Source organism: Vitis vinifera, chromosome 9, assembly GCF_030704535.1.
Source record: "Vitis vinifera cultivar Pinot Noir 40024 chromosome 9, ASM3070453v1".
In the NCBI taxonomy this organism is placed as follows: Eukaryota; Viridiplantae; Streptophyta; class Magnoliopsida; order Vitales; family Vitaceae; genus Vitis; species Vitis vinifera.
In genome coordinates, this window is record NC_081813.1 from 2,957,562 (window position 1) to 2,975,251 (window position 17,690).

Below are 17,690 nucleotides of genomic sequence, written 5' to 3' on the forward strand. Positions count from 1 at the left end.
AAATAAATCAATCCACAAAATAATGGCCACACCCCACCCCACCCAAGAAAGGAAAAAGGAACAGAAACTGTGCCAAACATGTGTTTTAGAAAAGGAAAAAGGTGAAAATCACATCATACGTTTTTAAAATGATTTAAAAATAGAAAATAGAAAATAGATTATTTTTAGAAAACATTTTTTAATTATATGTGATTGTTTTCATTTATTTTATAAGAATCTTTTTTTCTTTTCCAAAGTTTTTTTCTCATGATCTAAAATTTTTTTAGAGATATTCCTATTAATTTTTCTTATTATGTAAAAAATTATAATAAATTTAACAAATATTTTATATAATATTCTTTTTTTTTACAAAAAAATAAAAATGTTCCAATTAATAATTTTAAACACCTCCCAATAGCTCCTACCATATGCACTCATGATGGTGGTAAGATGAGACATCTATGCTTTGCTAGTGAGCTTGGATGATGGAGATGGTAGAGATTCTCAAGCAATGTATGAATTTTTTTGGATTCTTTTATGATCAAGATGTTGGAACTGTTGATGGGTTTATCTTTTCTTATAGCACGTGAAGAAGGTTCTACGGTCACTAAAAGAAACAAGGGAAAGTTAAAGACGAGTGGACCCTTCAAGTACGAGGCATTGTCCCTAACTTAGAAACCAAGGTACATAACACGATATATGCATGCCCTTAAAATGCTGATTTTTATGGAAATTCATTGTATGTGGTGGGAAAAGACTAACATAGCTCACAGATAGAGAGAAATGAGTCATCGAAGTGATAATATGTCCATGTGATGTAATATCGAATACTATAAAAAGTTTGACTTGCCTTTATTAAATGCTAATTGATTTTCATATAAGATGGTCAAAACTTGATCCAACAATTGATATCAGAGTAAAAATCATAGGGTTTGAATCACGAGAGTATCATGTTGGGTTTTTTCATGGGTTATCCAAATAATAGCTTTCAGAAGTGTGATGTCAAATGTCATAAAAGATTTGACCTATTCTCATTAAACACCAATTAGTTTTCAAATGAGATAGCCTCTGTTACTTCTTAAATGAGATAGTCAAAAACTTAATTCATTGCTCTTGTGAGACCGTATCTTGTATTTATAAATCATTTTTCTATAGTAAGGTTGCAAGATACCCACACCTATGTGGCCAAAGAATCACTATCCAACTATTTACAAGCCCATCTTTATGGGATACTCAAAGGATAGGGTAGAAAAAGCCAATGTAGCTCATAAGTGAGAAGAATTGCATAAAATTTTTTGTTTGTCTTATACAATTATTATATGTTTAGATCAAATCCTTTTTTTTTTTTTTTTTAGAATCATGAAATGATCATGTGATAATAACGTGTTGTATGTATGTTGAGAGGTCTTTTCATGTCTATTTGAAATCATTACCAATAAATGCAAATTGATTCTGCCTAATGGAAGTTATTTTCTGTAACAAATAAATAAGATTTACAAAGACTATGTTCGATTCCAAAAATTTTAAGCAAAAATATAGAAAAAAGAAAATAGAAGAAAAAAGGTAGAAGTTAGAAAAAATAAATAAATAAATAAAACATAAATATAAAGTTAATAATTTATTTTTATATGTTATTTTAAACTCATTTTATTTATTTTAACTATTTTATGTACAAATTAAATAATTTAAAAAATCATAAATTTTTAATCATATTTTACTTAATATTTTTTAAAATCAATCAAATCATTTTAACCATTCTATTAAACTTATAAGCAAGAATGACCCCTTAAAATGATTGATTTCCCTAACAAAAAATATTGCAATTTCTCAAATATGTGATTCAAGGGTTGAATCTCATTTTCTTTTGCTATGACATTATAGATGAAGTAGCCACCAAGGCCCGCATTGTATTAATTCCTCCAGCTGCATAAACCATGCTTGTATAAATCATAGCTGCAGTGTATTAATTTTAGAATATAGTCACCACTTGCTCAAAGCCTAAGTCAATGACATAATGCAATTAAATGTTTTTGTAACAATTGATAGAATTTGAATATTGCCCGATAAAATTCATGAAAATGGAATAAGTAGTTATGCTATATTGTCGCTTGTATATCTATTGGGGATTGCATATTATTGAATCGGGTTTTAATGTCTAATAAGTATAGGTCAAACCTTTGATGACATTCGATAATACATATCGCGGGTCTGTTCTAAAAGTCGTCATTTGAATAACCTATCATCGAGCTTAAAAGTTGCATTTCCGCATCCCAACAAATACCACTCTCTGTGAGAGTAGATCTCCATTAAACATCCACCCATTTGTATGGATCATTTTCTTCCATTTTCTTTAGCAGAGGGGACTAGGCTAAGAAGAAACAGTACTGCAAGATATCAATACCAAAACTATCATCTACCCACTAACATTTGTGTGGTTAGAAGCAAATCTTGATGAGACCCTCATTGGATGAGCCAAGAAAAAGGTCATAGAGATCACAGAGGATTGAATTTACATATGGACTACATATCTATTAGGTGATCACAGCCACACCCCTGTGGTCAAAAAGTAAAGATACCAATATTGAGAACTTGGTATTACATCAATATCTCTGTGCCTATAAGCCAATCTTTATTGGGCACCCATTGGATATTGTAGGTTAAAGCCAATACAACTGACAGCTAAGGACTATTCCACCATGATAATAACATGACAAACATATGGTCCAATAAAGCATTCATAAAAAATTCCCCATGCTGCAAGAAATGGGAAGCCTTTTTGACCTTTCGTCCCTTTCTTTCTCATTGTAGCTATTTCTTTGATTCACACTAACACTTGGGATAGACTATTATACTTAGAACTAAATATTTTTTTCTTGTACTGGATCATAATATATGATGTATTGTTGCTTGTTTTCTATTCATTCCTCATTGAAATCATGTCCAGCAAATGAAAGATCGACTCTTATGGAAATAATAAGACTGACGAATGCAATGACACATGTCTTTGAAAAGTGAAAACATCTGGTTAATCATTCCACTAAACATAATGGGAAAAGATTCATTTAAATGATGGATTTCCCCAAAAGAGATACTGAAATCTGTGGAATTGGGGTTCGATGAATGCATATCATTGGCATTTTCTATAAATAAAAACATAGATAAAAGTACCCAATAAGGCCAGCAATCCATGTTGATCTACAGTTCAATTTCCATAGTGTATGGAATGAAGATACAGAAGGATATGGGATACCCATATTCCAGGTGACAATTAGTAAGGTCCAGACCCATGAACTAATTAATCTTTTGTTTTAACCATGTAACTTGTGTCGGTTGTCTGTTTCTCTTTGAAGAGAATCCTATGCTCTAGACCATAAAACTTTCAGCTCCATGGCCATGTCCACCCACAGGAATTTCGAGGCACCCACAGCTATTTCAAGGCATAAAAGGCCTTATCATTATAGAAAATATTGTCTAGTGTGCTTTTCTATATTATGTTGGATCAATATTAGTTAGTTGGAGTTGAAAACTTTTTGATCAAAAGAAAGATCTGTCACCTTTTATTTCTTGTTTGAATGAATTTGTGGAAAAGGATGCCAATGCTCAGCATAAATTCAACTTGATATATGTTCATATATGTTCACATGTGTTGTCAGTGACATATGTTGTTGGTCCATTACCTAACAACTTATCTTTTGAGGTTAATCAATAATTTAATATATGATATAGTCTTAGAGTTTGTTTGGCATTAATTTTAGAATGCATTTCCAGCTCTTATAGTACTTGACAATGGTAGAAAAGTTAAAAGTGGTTTTTAGAATTGCTACCAAACTGATTCTTGATTTATTTATTCCTGATCCTCTTACTTAGCTGAAGTACTGTTACATACCACAGAAGCAACAGTATATGTGTTGGAGCCTATATAGATTGATGTAGTCTGTAGTTTCTCTACAAAGCATTACAACATGGGAGTACTGGTGCAATTACTCTTTCTTTTAGCCAGTACTGTTGAACTTTCTCCGGGAATATCCCTTGAAATTCACCTTCTCCGGCCACAGCTTGGCTCCAGTGGCCACCATGTTCCGGGGCTTTCCTGCCTGAGTTGGAGACTTGGAGTGGAGACACACAACATTATTGAGTGGTCAACTGTGCCACAGGCCTGTGAAAGCTATGTGGGGCATTACATGCTCGGCGACCAGTACCGGAAAGACTCAGGAGTCGTTGTGTATGAGGCAATTACTCATGCCCAAAGCCTCAAGTTGGCCGGAGATGGCAAGGACATATGGGTGTTTGATATAGATGAGACTTCTCTTTCTAATCTGCCTTACTTTGCTAAGCATGGATTCGGGTAAACTTATCATTTCCATTAGTATATAGCTACTATCTTCAAACAAAGGCCCATATAATCATGGTAGGAAGATATAGTCACAGAAAATCTAGGGTGGTATCCTCTTTGCAGTCTCTTTTCTGGGAAACTGTCATTGGAATAGTCTTTCATAGACATATAAGAAAGGAAAAGAAATTGCAATTTGGCTGAAATGGACCAACACTATCCTTTTTTTTTGGTGCTCTTTCCCAATAGTCATGTATGTGCTATGCTTTTATATGAATCCTGTCTCTATCATGACCTAATTATCTTGAAATTTCAGGGTGGAAGCATACAATTCCACACAGTTCAACAACTGGATCTATGAGGGAAAGGCTCCGCCACTGCCAGAAAGTCTTAAGCTGTACAAGAAGTTGCAATCTCTTGGGATTAAGCCTGTATTCATAACAGGCAGACCAGAAGCCCAAAGAAATGTCACAGCAGCCAACCTACAGAATGCGGGATATCACACTTGGGAGAAGCTCATACTCAAGTAAGCAAATACTTAAACATCAAGATACATTTCACTGGGCCTAATAATGATTTTCTGAGTCAAAACTGATCATATATTGATAATTTGAAATTGGGTTGGAGGGTCAAGCAGAGATTGATTCTAATGCTTCGGCCTATGGAACGAAACTGATCAATTTGACCCCCTTTGTGCAGTTAAGTGTTCCTTATCCCCTGCCTTTCTGGATAGCAATCCCATTAAGGTGGAATACGGGTTTGGGTGCCTAAATGGGCTGACTTATTCAGACCCGTTCTTGAGAGGTTTTTAACTACCCAAGAACTGTAACTGAAAAGAATAATAATACTAAAAGAGATGAAGAACTTATCTTTTTGTTTTTTTATGACAGACTTTTCTCCCAAAATATCCTCTTTTGAAGTTTTTCGGTTTTCTCCATGAAAATAAATGTTAGAGACTCTTGTGTCATGAGAATTTTGAGAGTTTTTTATATTTGTAATTCTATTCACGACTTGAAGCAAAAAACTTGTCAGTGAAACAATCAAATTATGATTCTTGGACATCTTTGAAGATAATCCAAAATTTTAATTAACACTTTGGAAATAATGGCTCAAAATACAAAACTTATTATAAGCCTCAAGATGATAAAATTTTGGGATGGTATCTTCAAAGGCTTGGGAATGGGTATAAAGATGTCATAGTCAATTAGTTTTCAAATAAAATGATTAAAGAAATGAATATTCTTATCACTAAATATTTATTATTGCCTTTAGTTTTTTATAAAATGATTTTTTGTTGTAGGGGATCATCGGTCACAGGTACAGCAGTTGCGTACAAATCAAATGAAAGGAAAAAACTAGAGCAAAGTGGATACAGAATAGTTGGAAACATTGGTGATCAATGGAGTGATATCTTAGGAACTAATGTGGGGAATAGGACTTTTAAGCTACCTGATCCAATGTACTACATTAGTTGATGAAACTTTGAACTAGAATTTCCTATTGAAATAAATCAAATGCTGCTTAAAGGAACTCGATTCATTCAGCATTACATTATGGACTGACTTTTAATGATCTATACTATTCTTTTTTACTATGCAACTTTCCTAATTCTATTGAAATAATGTGAGGAAGAGAAGTAGAGAAGATATTTCAGGCTTCTAGCTTTAATAGTATTGAAGCCATAACTTTTTTTCTTATAACTTGAAATATTTATAGAGATATTCTACTAGTTTTCCTTATTTTATAAGAAATCTAATTATAATAACATATAAACTTAGAGAATATTTTATATAATATTTCTTTTAATATATATATATATATATATATATTCCAATTAGTAAGTTTAAACACCTCTCATTAGCTCCAACCATCTGTGCTCATGATGGTGGTAGCATGAGACGTATATGCTTTGCAGGTCATCCTAGCTGATGGGAATGTTGGAGATTTTCAAACAATGAATGATATATATTTTTTTTTTTGGATTCTTTGCATGATGAAGATGTTAGAATTGTTGAATGGCTTTTCTTTTCTTATAGCATGTGAAAAAGGTTCCACAGACACTAAAAGAAAGAAGAGAAACTTAAAGACAAATGGACCCTTCAAGTAAGGGCATTGTCCCTAACTTAGAAACCATGGTACATAGCAATTATATATGCATATCCTTAAAAGCTAATTTTATAGGAATTCATTGGATGTGGTAGGAAAAAACCAACATAGATCATAGATATGGAGAGCTGCATACAATTTTGTTGGAGTGTAATAACATCGTGCTTAAGTTGGGGATGGGTCACTTAAATGATGGCTCTTAGAATATGTCCACGTGATGTGATATCGTAAGTTATAAAAGATTTGATTCATTCTAACTAAATACCAATTAGTTTTTAGATGAAATGGTCAAAATTCGATCCAACGATTGGTATCAGACCAAGGGTTTTGGGTTCAAGTCATGAGAGCCTCATATTAAATGAGGGATTTTTGGGGTGTAACAATGTTGCTCTTAAACCTAGGATGGGTCACCCAAATGATGTTTTCTTAAAACAAATTCACATGGTGTGATCGGTCCAACAAGATCCAACAAATTTTAAGGTATAGTTGCTCCTCTGAGGCCAAGTCTTATATATATGGATCATTTTTCTATGATAAGGTTGCAAGATGCCCAAACCCTTATGGCAAAAAAATCACTATCCAACCATTTACGAGCCAATCTCTATGGGGTGCCCATCACATAGGATAGGAAAAGCCAATGTAGCTCAGAAGTGAGAAGAATTGCACAAGATTTTTTTGGTTGTCTACACCCTTGGTGGGGATAACAAATGTGAATGGAGACCAAATGAAAGCACAATTCCCCATGTTACATGAAGCGACATGCATCTTCTACCTTCCACTGATTATGTCTCATTACAATTTTGTTTCTTTGATTGCAGTAACCTTACTTTTGGTTCCATGTATCATCTAAAACTTGGAATAAAATATTATATGTTTAGATTAGATTTTTTTTTTTTCTTTTTAAAGTTGTGAAATGATCATGTGATAATAACTTTATATGTTGTGTGTTGAGAGGTCTCTTTCATGTCTATTTTAATTAATCATTTCCAGCATGTGCAAAATTGATTCTGCCTCATGGAAGTTATTTTCAAAAAGAGAAAGCTAAGATTTACCAAAGAAAATGATTTGGTTGAACTTTTTACATCAATCATTCTATTAAACTAAGGGAGAAGGATCCCTTAAAATGTTTGATTTCACCAACAAAAAAGAATGCAATCTCTTAAATTATGTGTTTCAATGATTGAATTAATTTCATTTTCTTTTGCTATGACATTGTTGATGAAGTAGCCACCAAGGCTTGCAATGTATTAATTCCTCCAAAGTGCATATACCATGCTTGTATAAATCTTATCTACAATTAATGTATTAATTTCAGCATATTGTGACACCTTGCTCAAAGGCCTAAGTCAATGACATCATGTAATTAATATTTTGTTGGTAACAATTGATAGAATTTGAACATTGCCCGACACGATTCATGATTATAAGGGAATAAATAGCTATGTTATAGTGTGTTTTGTAGATTGTTAGATAGGGTTTTGACCATCTTATCTACAAATTAACCAATGTCCAGTTGAGATAGATGAAACGTTTTATGACATTCGACATTACCTTTGCGTGTCTATTCTAAAAGTCATCATCTGGGCGATTCATCCTCAAGCTTAAAAAAGACATTATTACACCCAAAACATACCCCCCTCCTCAAGATTAGATCATTAAAGATCCACCCTTGTACATGGATCATTTTCTTTACCCAAAGGGGTCTAGAATAAGGAGAAACAGTACTGCAGATACTAATACCAAAACTAACATCAACACATAGCATCTGTGCGGTTATAAGCAAATCTTGATAAGACCCTCATTGGATCAGGTGAGAAAAAGGCAATATAGATCAGAGGAGTGAATTCAAATATAGGCTCCATATTGGATGATCTTTTTTCTTCAGTAAGGCTGCAAGAAAGCCAGACCCCTGTGGTCAAAAAGTAGATAAACACATGTTGAAAACTTGGTATTAGATCAATAAGTCTCTGCCTATAAGCCAATCTTTATTGGGCACCCATTGAATATTGTAGGTTAAAGCCAACACAACTGACACGTCAGGACTATTCCACCATGATAATAACATGACAGACATATGGTCCAAAAAGGCATTCATACAAAAATTCCCCATGCTGCATGAAGGATGTGGATCCCTATACTCCAGGTGACAATTAGTAAGGTCCAGACCCATGAACTAATCTTTTGTTTTAACCATATATAATTTGTGTCAGTTGTCTGTATATTTTTTTGAAGAGAATCTTATGCCCTAGACCATAAACCTTCCCCCCCATGGTCATGTCCATTGTCCACCCACAGGAATTCTAAGGCATCCCACAGGTATTTTAAGGCACCCACATGTATTTTCTATAGTTTCTCCACAAGCATTACAACATGGGAGGAGTACTGGTGATATGGCTCTTGCTCTTTGCCGGTGCTGTTGAGCTTTCTCTGGGAATATCCCATGAAATTCATCTTCTCCGGCCACAGCTTGGCTCCAGTGGCCACCATGTTCCGGGGCTTTCCTGCCTGAGTTGGAGACTTGGAGTGGAAGCACACAACATCATTGAGTGGTCAACTGTGCCACAGGCCTGTGAAAGCTATGTGGGGCATTACATGCTCGGCCACCAGTACCGGAAAGACTCGAGAGCTGTGGTGTATGAGGCACTTACTTATGCTCAAAGCCTCAAGCTGGCCGTAGATGGCAAGGACATATGGGTGTTTGATGTAGATGAGACTTCTCCCTCTAATCTGCCTTACTATGCTAAGCATGGATTCCGGTATTTAAATTTAGTATTTGCAGTCTCTTTTCTGGGAAACTGTCTTTGCAATAGTCTTTCATTTTGCTGGTAAAGATGATTTTCCATTATTATAGAAGTACTGGTCACTCCAATTCATGTTTTCTTCATTTGTGAGTTTTCTTTCAAATTATTTCATTGATTTTGTTGGATTACGAAACTTGAATTAGAGTACATTTGTTAATAATTTTAAGAAGTGTTTTTAATATATGAAAATTTTTATTTTTCAAATATTAGAAAAGTTAAAAAAGTTTTTTAAAATTATTGTCAAACAAACTCTCAATCTTATTAAGAATACTAGGGATCAAACTCCTTGTTAAATGTGTAGGGGTTTAAGGGGTAGGACTCCTATATAATTTTATTTTATTTTATATATTGAATAACGGATTTATCCTTATTATATTTAAATCCTTCAATAATTTAGGGTTTCGTAAGGGAAAAAAAAATGCGGTCGCAATTGAGGGAAGTGAGAGAGGGTTTACTGATGTAATTTTTTATTTTTGTTTGATTAATACATTTGTTTTATATTAGTGTGCTCCATAAACGTAAGGATCATATTAATCGCCAAACCACGTTATAATTTTTTGTCTTTCTTTTATTTTACTCATGTATGCTACATGGTCCTTATCGTTCACACAATTGAATCATGGAGAGGCTTTCAAGATTAGGATCATCTGATGACTAAATGCCACATTAAAAAAGGAACCAGGATATTGGTCTTATGTCATAGACATATAAAATAGGAGAAGAAATTGGAATTTGGCTGAAATGGACCTCCGCTATCCTAATTTTTTGGTGCCCTTTCCCAATATTCATGTTTGTGCTATGTTTTTATACGAATCCTGTTTTTATCATGACCAAATTATCTTGAAATTTCAGGGTTGAAGCATACAATTCCACACAATTCAACAATTGGGTCTATGAGGGAAAGGCTCCGGCACTGCCAGAAAGTCTTAAGCTGTACAAGAAGTTGCTGTCTCTTGGGATTAAAGCTGTATTCATAACAGGCAGGCCAGAGGCCCAAAGAAATGTCACAGCAGCCAATTTACGAAATGTGGGATATCACACTTGGGAGAAGCTCATACTCAAGTAAGCAAATACTTACACTTCAAGATGTATTTCACTGGGCCTACTGATTTTTGAGTCAAAACTGACCTTATATTGATAAATTGAAATTGGGTTGGAGGGTCTAACAGAGATTGGGTCTAATGCTTTGGCCTATGGAACCAAACTGATCAATTTGACCCCCCCTTTGGGTAGTATAAATTTCCTTACGCCCTGCCTTGGATAGCAATCCCCATCCAAGTGGAATTGTGGGTTTGGATATTCAAGTGGGTTGATCTGACCCATCGACCCAATATTTTAAAAGTGGAGGGTCCTAGGAGTTTTTTAATTACCCAAAAAAATGCTACAAAAAGAATAATAATAATAAAAATATGGAATGAATAACTTATTTTTTTTCATTTGTCTTTTTAACAACGATACGAGTTTTATCCAAAAAGGGTCTTTTGAAGGTTTACAATTTTTTTTTTCTTTTTTTTTGTGAAAATAAAAGTCAAAACTCTTAAGCTGTCAAAATTTTAAGTGATTCTTATATTCGTACTTCCATTTACTAGTTGGGGTAAAAAATTTGTTAGTGAAACAATTAAATTATGATTTTTAGGCATTTATGATTTTTTTTCATTAACTATAACAATTGCTTGAAAATGATGGCCTAAAATGTAAAACCTTATTATAAGCTTTGAAGGTTTGGTGTTAATCATAAAAACATTTCACAATAGTTGATTGGTTTTCAGATGTGACTAAAGATATAAACATTTTTATTAATAAATATCTACTATATTTAGTTTTTGATGATAAGTTTTTTTGTTGTAGGGGATCTTCGGCGGGTACAATAGTTGTGTATAAGTCAAATGAAAGAAAAAAGTTAAAGAAGAGTGGATACAGAATAATTGATAATATTGGTGATCAATGGAGTGATATCTTAGGAACTAATACCGAGAATAGGACTTTTAAGTTGTCTAATCCAATGTACTATATCAGTTGATGAAAACTTTGAATTAAAAGTTTATTTTATAATGATTTTAGAAAATGTTTTTAATTTAAAGTGTTTTTAAAATTTTTTTAGGTATTTGGTAAAATTTGTTAAACACTTTTAAAATTTTAAAAAATCACTTATAATGTTTTTTGGGTAACACATTATTGTAATTCTTCTAAAAACTCTGTTTATTTAGCATTACAATAAATCAAATTTTGCTAATTATCTATAGCCAAAAAAACTCTGTTCATTTGGCATTATAATATAGAATTGACTTCTAATGATTTTGTATTATTTAGTTTAATAATATTGAAGCCAAATGGGATTTGGTTGACCAAAAATCAGTCACTAAGAGTCCCTTTGATAATGCTTTTAGAAAACATTTTTATCTAAAACATTTTTAAGATAAAAATATTTTAAAAGAAAATTTCAACATTCGATAAAATTTAAAAAGCGCTTTTGAAAATTTAATAGAATCATTAAAACTAATTAAAAATAAAAACATTGGGAAACTCACTTTGGGTGAAAATTTTCACAAGCCTCGTGTTTCAAATCTTTAGCTTCCTTTTCTCGTATATGATGTCCACTTGGGTTACCAATACCCATAACATGGTTGTGATTTTTGAAGAGTTTGAAGTTCTTTCCATGGTTCTTCTCTACATCATGTCAAAAATGGGTTCCACAAAGTGGCCGGTAAAAGTATCTCATTAGGGCCTGTTAAAGAAAAATGGACCCTTCAAGTAAGGGCAACTTCCCCAAAATTAGGGAAAATTTTGATTTAAATAAATACTAAAAAAATAATAGACTTGTCAAAACGCTGCGTTTCGACGAGAGTCAGTTTTATCATACTATTATCCAAAACGGAGAATCCGAACATCTGCGTTCAAAGCAGAGTGCTGGAAGCGGAGAAACCTAAACGTTGCGTTTTGACGCAGGTGGACGGAGAAGAGAGGAAACACAACCCCTGGATTCCTGCTTGAGACGTCTTTCTTTATTTTTCCTTTTTTTTTTTTTTTTCTTGTCTACACTTTCTCAGCAACCAAACGGAGGACTACTCTAAAACTGGTTGGTTTGATTTTAGTGTATCTTACAATCTTTATTTGCGTTTTTAGTGTTAAAACAGAAAAGATTTCCTCCTTTTTTCCCTAACTTCCTCAGCAACTACACCGAGCATAATGGTTGGATTTGAATTACAGTTTCCTCTTGCTGATTACTTTTTGTTCGAAATTTCGTTGACAGATGGCTTTTAGAGGGCGCGGACGAGGACGTGGTGGATATGGACGTGGAGGTGTAGGAGGCTTTGGCATCGCTAAGCAAGAGCCCTTTGTACTTTTTCCGGTGAGTAATTTCACTCACTTTTAAACAAACTGCTTATTTTTACTGAATTGCGGTTGAGAATGTATAAGCAAGCCACGCTGAGGTTTTTTTCTACCGGTGCAGAAGTTGTAGGCTTTATGTTCGATAAATGGCTTCTTAGGATTTGAAATGTGAAATTGAAAATGTCATTGAAATCTGAACTCAGAGTTAGTAATCCAAATGTGTAAGAAATTCGTTGTCATGAGTTCTACTTAACCTGAACGGTGCTGGAGATTAGAGAATGAAGAAAAGGAGAGGAACTTGCTCCAAGATGACTGAGAGAGGAAGTATTACCCTTTGTCTTTCCCTCATTCTACCCAAAATCTAATTGTGCATTAATAGCTCTGACCTCATCGATGAATAACGCATTCGGGTCCTTTGATCTTAGTGCTTGATCACTGTTGCCCATACTAACTTTAAAGATCTTGTTTAACATTCCTTTTTTTTTTTCTCCAAGTTTTAAATACAACTTAGAGTGCATTTGGTAGTGTTTTAAAGTGTTTTTAGTGAAAGTATTTTCTCTAAAAGTGTTATTAGGAGAATCACCTATCAAATGTTTCTCTAAAAAAATACTACAAGTGATTTTTCAAATTTTTGAAAGTGTTTCTTAAATTTTGCCAAACACTTAATTTTTTTTCAAAATCACTTTTTAGTCTCAAAGCTCTTTCTAAAATCACTGTCGAATAGACTCTTAGAATGCTTTTGACAGTGATTTTAGTAAGTATTTTTGGCATTTCTAACACTTGGAAATTTTATCTTTCAAGTATTAGAGAGGTTAGAAACACTTTATAAAATCACTGTCAAACGTACTCTTAATCATCCTTCATATATGTGGTGGAATGAGATTAATAGGGTGTGTTTCAAAATAGGGCATGCACAACAATCCAAAGCAGCTATAATGAGGTTCGGAGAATGCCTATTTATTGTTGTTCATGGATGCTGTTATGCATATAATTTGTTGGATGGTTGGGCTCATATGCCTAGCTTGAGGAAGATTATTCTGTCGTACTTTTTGTCTTTCTCTCCATAGTTGTTGTATAATTGTATTATTATTTTGTTCTTTTAATAAGTAAAATATGTATTATGTACAAAAGGAGTGTACAAGTTACAGCCCTAGCAAGGAGAGAAAGGAAAGTAAAAGAAGGAAAAGGAAAGGGAAATAGAAAAAAAAAAAATTGTACACCCTTTTAACAAAAGGGATGATAAAGTTAAGAACGGTGGAGTTAAGCATATTTCTTTTCTACATGGTTTAGCAATCAATCAATAGAGATAAGAGTCCATGGTCTTTAACAACAAACTCCGATTTAATACATTACTTTTCAACTATGTCATGTGATGCAGCATGGAGGTGCAGAGTATATTGTTTTATAATTTCTATGTGAAAGAATGCTCTGTGATGTTTCAGGATATTGAATTGCCTGATGTCAGCAGCGTGCCTGAGGAGAAGAACCTAGTCATTCGGAATGCAAGGTTGCAAAATTATTGGAAATCCTCTCCTTATTATCTTGAAGATATAGTCCCAAGGAGTAAGTATTTCATAGTTTAAATTATGGTTTCCGTTTCTATTTCTTTTGTAAGGTATTAATAGAAAATAGATCAAATTCCTCACTTGAATTGGGGATAAGGCTTGTGATTGGTTGGAAATGGTTCACATCTTTTACCTAAATACTTGAGACAGCTGGTAATTTGCCTTCTATTTCTTTTCTTCTTTTCCCCCCTTTTTTTGACAGGACAAATGCTAGTATTTCATTGTCACTTCGTTGTTTTGTTTCCTCTAGAGGTACATGAACAATTAGTAATTGATTTCTGATCAGAAGTGAGAACGATTCTAAAGTTCTCTTGAAGTAATTGATTTCTCATGGCGTTATACTATTTTTTTCTTTTTCTTTTTCTGAATAGTAAGTCTTTTCTTTTCTTTATTTCTATTGGAACTCAAACCCAGAATCTCCCAGATCCCACCCAAATCCCTTGCCGCTTTAGCCAAACCTCAAGGATTCTAGCATTATACTTGTACCACAGTTTATTATTATTGTTGTTATTATTATTTCCAATTTATGTTCATGTTATGCTCTCAACTAGAAATCCATCCTTGTATTTTTATATATCCATGAGTTCAAAAAACTTTTAATATTATGCCACATAGATATTTATCATGTTCAATTTTTTACTTAGATCTTACATATTTTGTTGTTTTCTTTTATGCCACTCTGTTTTAATGCACTCCGACTTACTGCTTTTTTTGTTATAAGATGTTTGGTTTCCCAGTTCTGTTTGAGTACAAGATGGTGACCCTATCTACTTTACATTTTGATGTCAGAAAGCCAAAGCACAGACATTGAAAGATTCTCTGATAGGGTCAAGCTGAGGACAACATTAAAACGGGATCCTCTAGAGCAGATTCTAAGGCTCACTTCTAATAATTTTCCTTTAGAACTGGTCCAAGGTTTGCAAGCTGAACAACTTATAAGATTTTTTTTTTATTAGGAATTTATATACCGAGTTTAAAGACTGTTCTTTACACATTGAGCTTCCAGGTATGAAGGGGGCAACACATAATAAAAGAAAAGTGCAGTGGAATCCAGAGTCAGGTCTGATGAGAATAGAATATCTTGATTTCAATTTCTTTGCTTACTTCTGTATTTTAGGTTTTTAACTTTCTGATTCTAAACATTTTCTTTTCTTCATTTAACTCTGTGTCATCACCCCATGTGTGTTTATTTTCTCCCATAGAGTGGAGAATTGATGGTTTCTTTGAAACTAGGTTCATTTGATTTGTTTACGTTGGGTTTCTTGTGTTATCACCAGTGTGCATGATTGATAAATGGAATAGATGGTATCTTAGTCACATTTCACATGTTATTATTATCTAAGTTATGCATGCAGGCTAGTAACTAGAATTAAACTCCTTTGTTCAATATTAGAATTTAAATTGTAAATTTACTCCTTTGAGACCGGGGCTTTTATGATACAGTTTTTCAGTTATTCCCTTCTCTTAGACTAATCTCTTTCATATCGGCATCATGGTAAACTCTCCTCAGCTTTCCCTTTTTTTAATACATCTGAACTTTATTATGTAGGGGATATTCATTATACAATCAACCTAAGTTTATTTATGCTTTGCAACTGAATACGCTTACCTGTCACATGGATGCATCTATATGTGCCAAGCATATATGTATATATTCTTTGTAACAAAACTCAATGCAAAAGCTGAGTAATCTAATCATGTCACAGTTTTATCACTTGGTGCTCTACTCATACTCATCAGATACAATTCTATGGGTTCATGGACTTTGGGGGGATTTTCTTAAACATTGTACACGTTTTGGTTTTGATCAGTGAATGGGAAAACAATGCTTCATTCCAATGAATGCTTAGCATAAATGTGAGTAGATACACCTCCTAGTTAGATTGACCTTGTTGCTTGTGGTAATTTCAAGGATTTTTTTTCTGATTTTGATTAGTTATAGTAATTTAATGAGATAAAGCAATAGTTCTGCATCATCTTATTTTCAAGGGAAATAAATGACCCAGTTCTGTGTACCCTCACTTTCTTTAACTTGAACTTGTGAGGGCATCAATTCTTCTAAATCATTGTATGATTTTGAGACTCCTCTCCTAACGATGAAATTATATGACATCTTTACTTCTGATAGAATCAACTGGTTAATTTCAATGATATTAGATCAAACTGATTAATTTGTTTGTGCAACAGACATGCAGAAGTTAGAGCTCTTTGAAAAGCTTGAAAAGAAGCTTGAGGTAAATAATTCTTTGTTTGGCGGTTGGCTGTCAACTCTATATTTTAAATTACAAATTTACTGTTATTGGTACTTGGTTGATTATCATTTTTCTAGGTTTGGTTCTCTTTGGCTCAGTCATTTCCTTGTGATTTCTATATTGGTGATGGATCTTCAAATGTCTAGGGCCAAGATGAGAAAGGTGGAAAGGAAAAGAAAGAAGGTGAAAATGAGGATGAAGATGATGAAGGAGGAGAAGAAGCTGCAGAAGAGGAATTCAGTGATGATGGTGATTATAATCAGGTTCTCATAGAAAACTTTATCTCTGATGTTTTCACACTTCACAAAGTGTTACATATTAATGCTTGCATTTGTTGTTTTCATGGTTCAATGGAACATCTGTCTGGTGCTAGAATATGTCCAACACATGTTTGGATCTGAACTTCCAAAAAAATCCTTCTAACTTGGGTTGTTATTTTTGTTGCTATTCATTTCTTTTTCTTTTAATGGAATTTTCCATAGAAAAGATCACCTAAGAAACAATGCAAATAATCATTATTTTTGCTCTCTTTCCATTTCTATATGGCAAAGGTCACCCTCAAATTTGAAGAATGGAAATTAATGTTGCTATGTCTAGAGTTTCTTACAATACAAAAAAAGAACCATTCCCCAGTTCCCTACACAGAAACATGGAAGATATAACATATCTGTAAAACAAATAATTGTATCTTATTCCCTTGGAACAATCTTGCAGAACATTGATTTTGATGATGATGAAGATGATTTCAACATGGAAGACGACAATGACGGTATATGCACTTTCTCTTTACTGGCACTTGTTATTTGCATCTGGGATTCTCAAACTGAAGGTAGATGCTAATACTTGGGCAAACATTGCAGATGAAGCTACATATTAGTTGCCGAATACCAGTATGTTTACTTGGTTTTGCTCTGAAATCTGTGGGCGGTTTTGCGCAAAGGAAGGCATTTCTTCTCCTTTTGATTGAGTTGATTAGGTTTCTGGCTTTTACTTGTGTCCTTGGGCTGGCTTCTTTATGGCTTTGAATTAACAGAAAGATATGACACATGTATATTTAGTCTTTTGCATTTGGCTGTCTTGTTTGCATTTTATATCTCTTAAAAAACAGGACCAATCACAATACATCTCATGTGTAATTTGATTGGTTTTTTTTATAATCTCAGGGTCATTAGAGGTTTACCCGATCGTTAACTTTAGGATCCCGTGGGATTAGTCGAGGTGCGCGTAAGCTGGTCCGGACATCCACGGTTATAAAAATAAAAAATAAAAATAAAAATAAACTAAGGGGTCAGGGTACTCTTGATTACTGGGGAGGTGGGGGGGGGGG

General features: G+C 33.6%; 3 protein-coding genes across 4 annotated transcripts; all 3 read left to right on the forward strand.

Annotated features, from left to right (window-relative positions):
* Positions 1-363: 363 nt before the first annotated feature.
* LOC100248136 (acid phosphatase 1) lies at positions 364-5,858 on the forward strand. 2 transcript variants are annotated; one of them, XM_010656299.3, is made up of 4 exons: positions 364-662; positions 3,847-4,324; positions 4,626-4,835; positions 5,610-5,858. In XM_010656299.3, exons 2-4 carry the CDS (start codon positions 3,942-3,944, stop codon positions 5,782-5,784), a joined length of 768 nt encoding a protein of 255 aa, XP_010654601.1. In that variant the 5' UTR covers positions 364-662; positions 3,847-3,941; the 3' UTR covers positions 5,785-5,858. The 2 variants fall into 2 exon arrangements, with proteins under 2 accessions (XP_010654601.1, XP_019077542.1); XM_019221997.2 differs by having other exon boundaries at positions 3,871-4,324.
* A 2,045-nt stretch (positions 5,859-7,903) lies between these two features.
* Positions 7,904-11,236, forward strand: LOC104880227 (acid phosphatase 1). The gene is made up of 3 exons (XM_010656298.3): positions 7,904-9,171; positions 10,069-10,278; positions 11,065-11,236. Exons 1-3 carry the CDS (start codon positions 8,786-8,788, stop codon positions 11,234-11,236), a joined length of 768 nt encoding a protein of 255 aa, XP_010654600.1. The 5' UTR covers positions 7,904-8,785.
* An 838-nt stretch (positions 11,237-12,074) lies between these two features.
* Positions 12,075-17,449, forward strand: LOC104880228 (uncharacterized). Its single transcript, XM_010656300.3, has 9 exons — positions 12,075-12,292; positions 12,467-12,565; positions 13,989-14,109; positions 14,901-15,026; positions 15,118-15,171; positions 16,299-16,345; positions 16,510-16,626; positions 17,078-17,132; positions 17,224-17,449. The coding sequence occupies exons 2-9, from the start codon at positions 12,467-12,469 to the stop codon at positions 17,238-17,240; spliced, it is 636 nt and encodes a 211-aa protein (XP_010654602.1). The 5' UTR covers positions 12,075-12,292; the 3' UTR covers positions 17,241-17,449.
* Positions 17,450-17,690: the final 241 nt, after the last annotated feature.

Coding starts and splice junctions, on each gene's coding strand:
- LOC100248136 (XM_010656299.3), top strand. CDS start 3,942: ATGGGAGTACTGGTGCAATTACTCTTTCTTTTAGCCAGTACTGTTGAA. Junction 4,325..4,625: donor TTTGCTAAGCATGGATTCGG/GTAAACTTATCA, acceptor TTGAAATTTCAG/GGTGGAAGCATACAATTCCA. Junction 4,836..5,609: donor TGGGAGAAGCTCATACTCAA/GTAAGCAAATAC, acceptor TTTTTGTTGTAG/GGGATCATCGGTCACAGGTA.
- LOC104880228 (XM_010656300.3), top strand. CDS start 12,467: ATGGCTTTTAGAGGGCGCGGACGAGGACGTGGTGGATATGGACGTGGA. Junction 12,566..13,988: donor AGCCCTTTGTACTTTTTCCG/GTGAGTAATTTC, acceptor GTGATGTTTCAG/GATATTGAATTGCCTGATGT. Junction 16,346..16,509: donor AGCTTGAAAAGAAGCTTGAG/GTAAATAATTCT, acceptor TCAAATGTCTAG/GGCCAAGATGAGAAAGGTGG.
- LOC104880227 (XM_010656298.3), top strand. CDS start 8,786: ATGGGAGGAGTACTGGTGATATGGCTCTTGCTCTTTGCCGGTGCTGTT. Junction 9,172..10,068: donor TATGCTAAGCATGGATTCCG/GTATTTAAATTT, acceptor TTGAAATTTCAG/GGTTGAAGCATACAATTCCA. Junction 10,279..11,064: donor TGGGAGAAGCTCATACTCAA/GTAAGCAAATAC, acceptor TTTTTGTTGTAG/GGGATCTTCGGCGGGTACAA.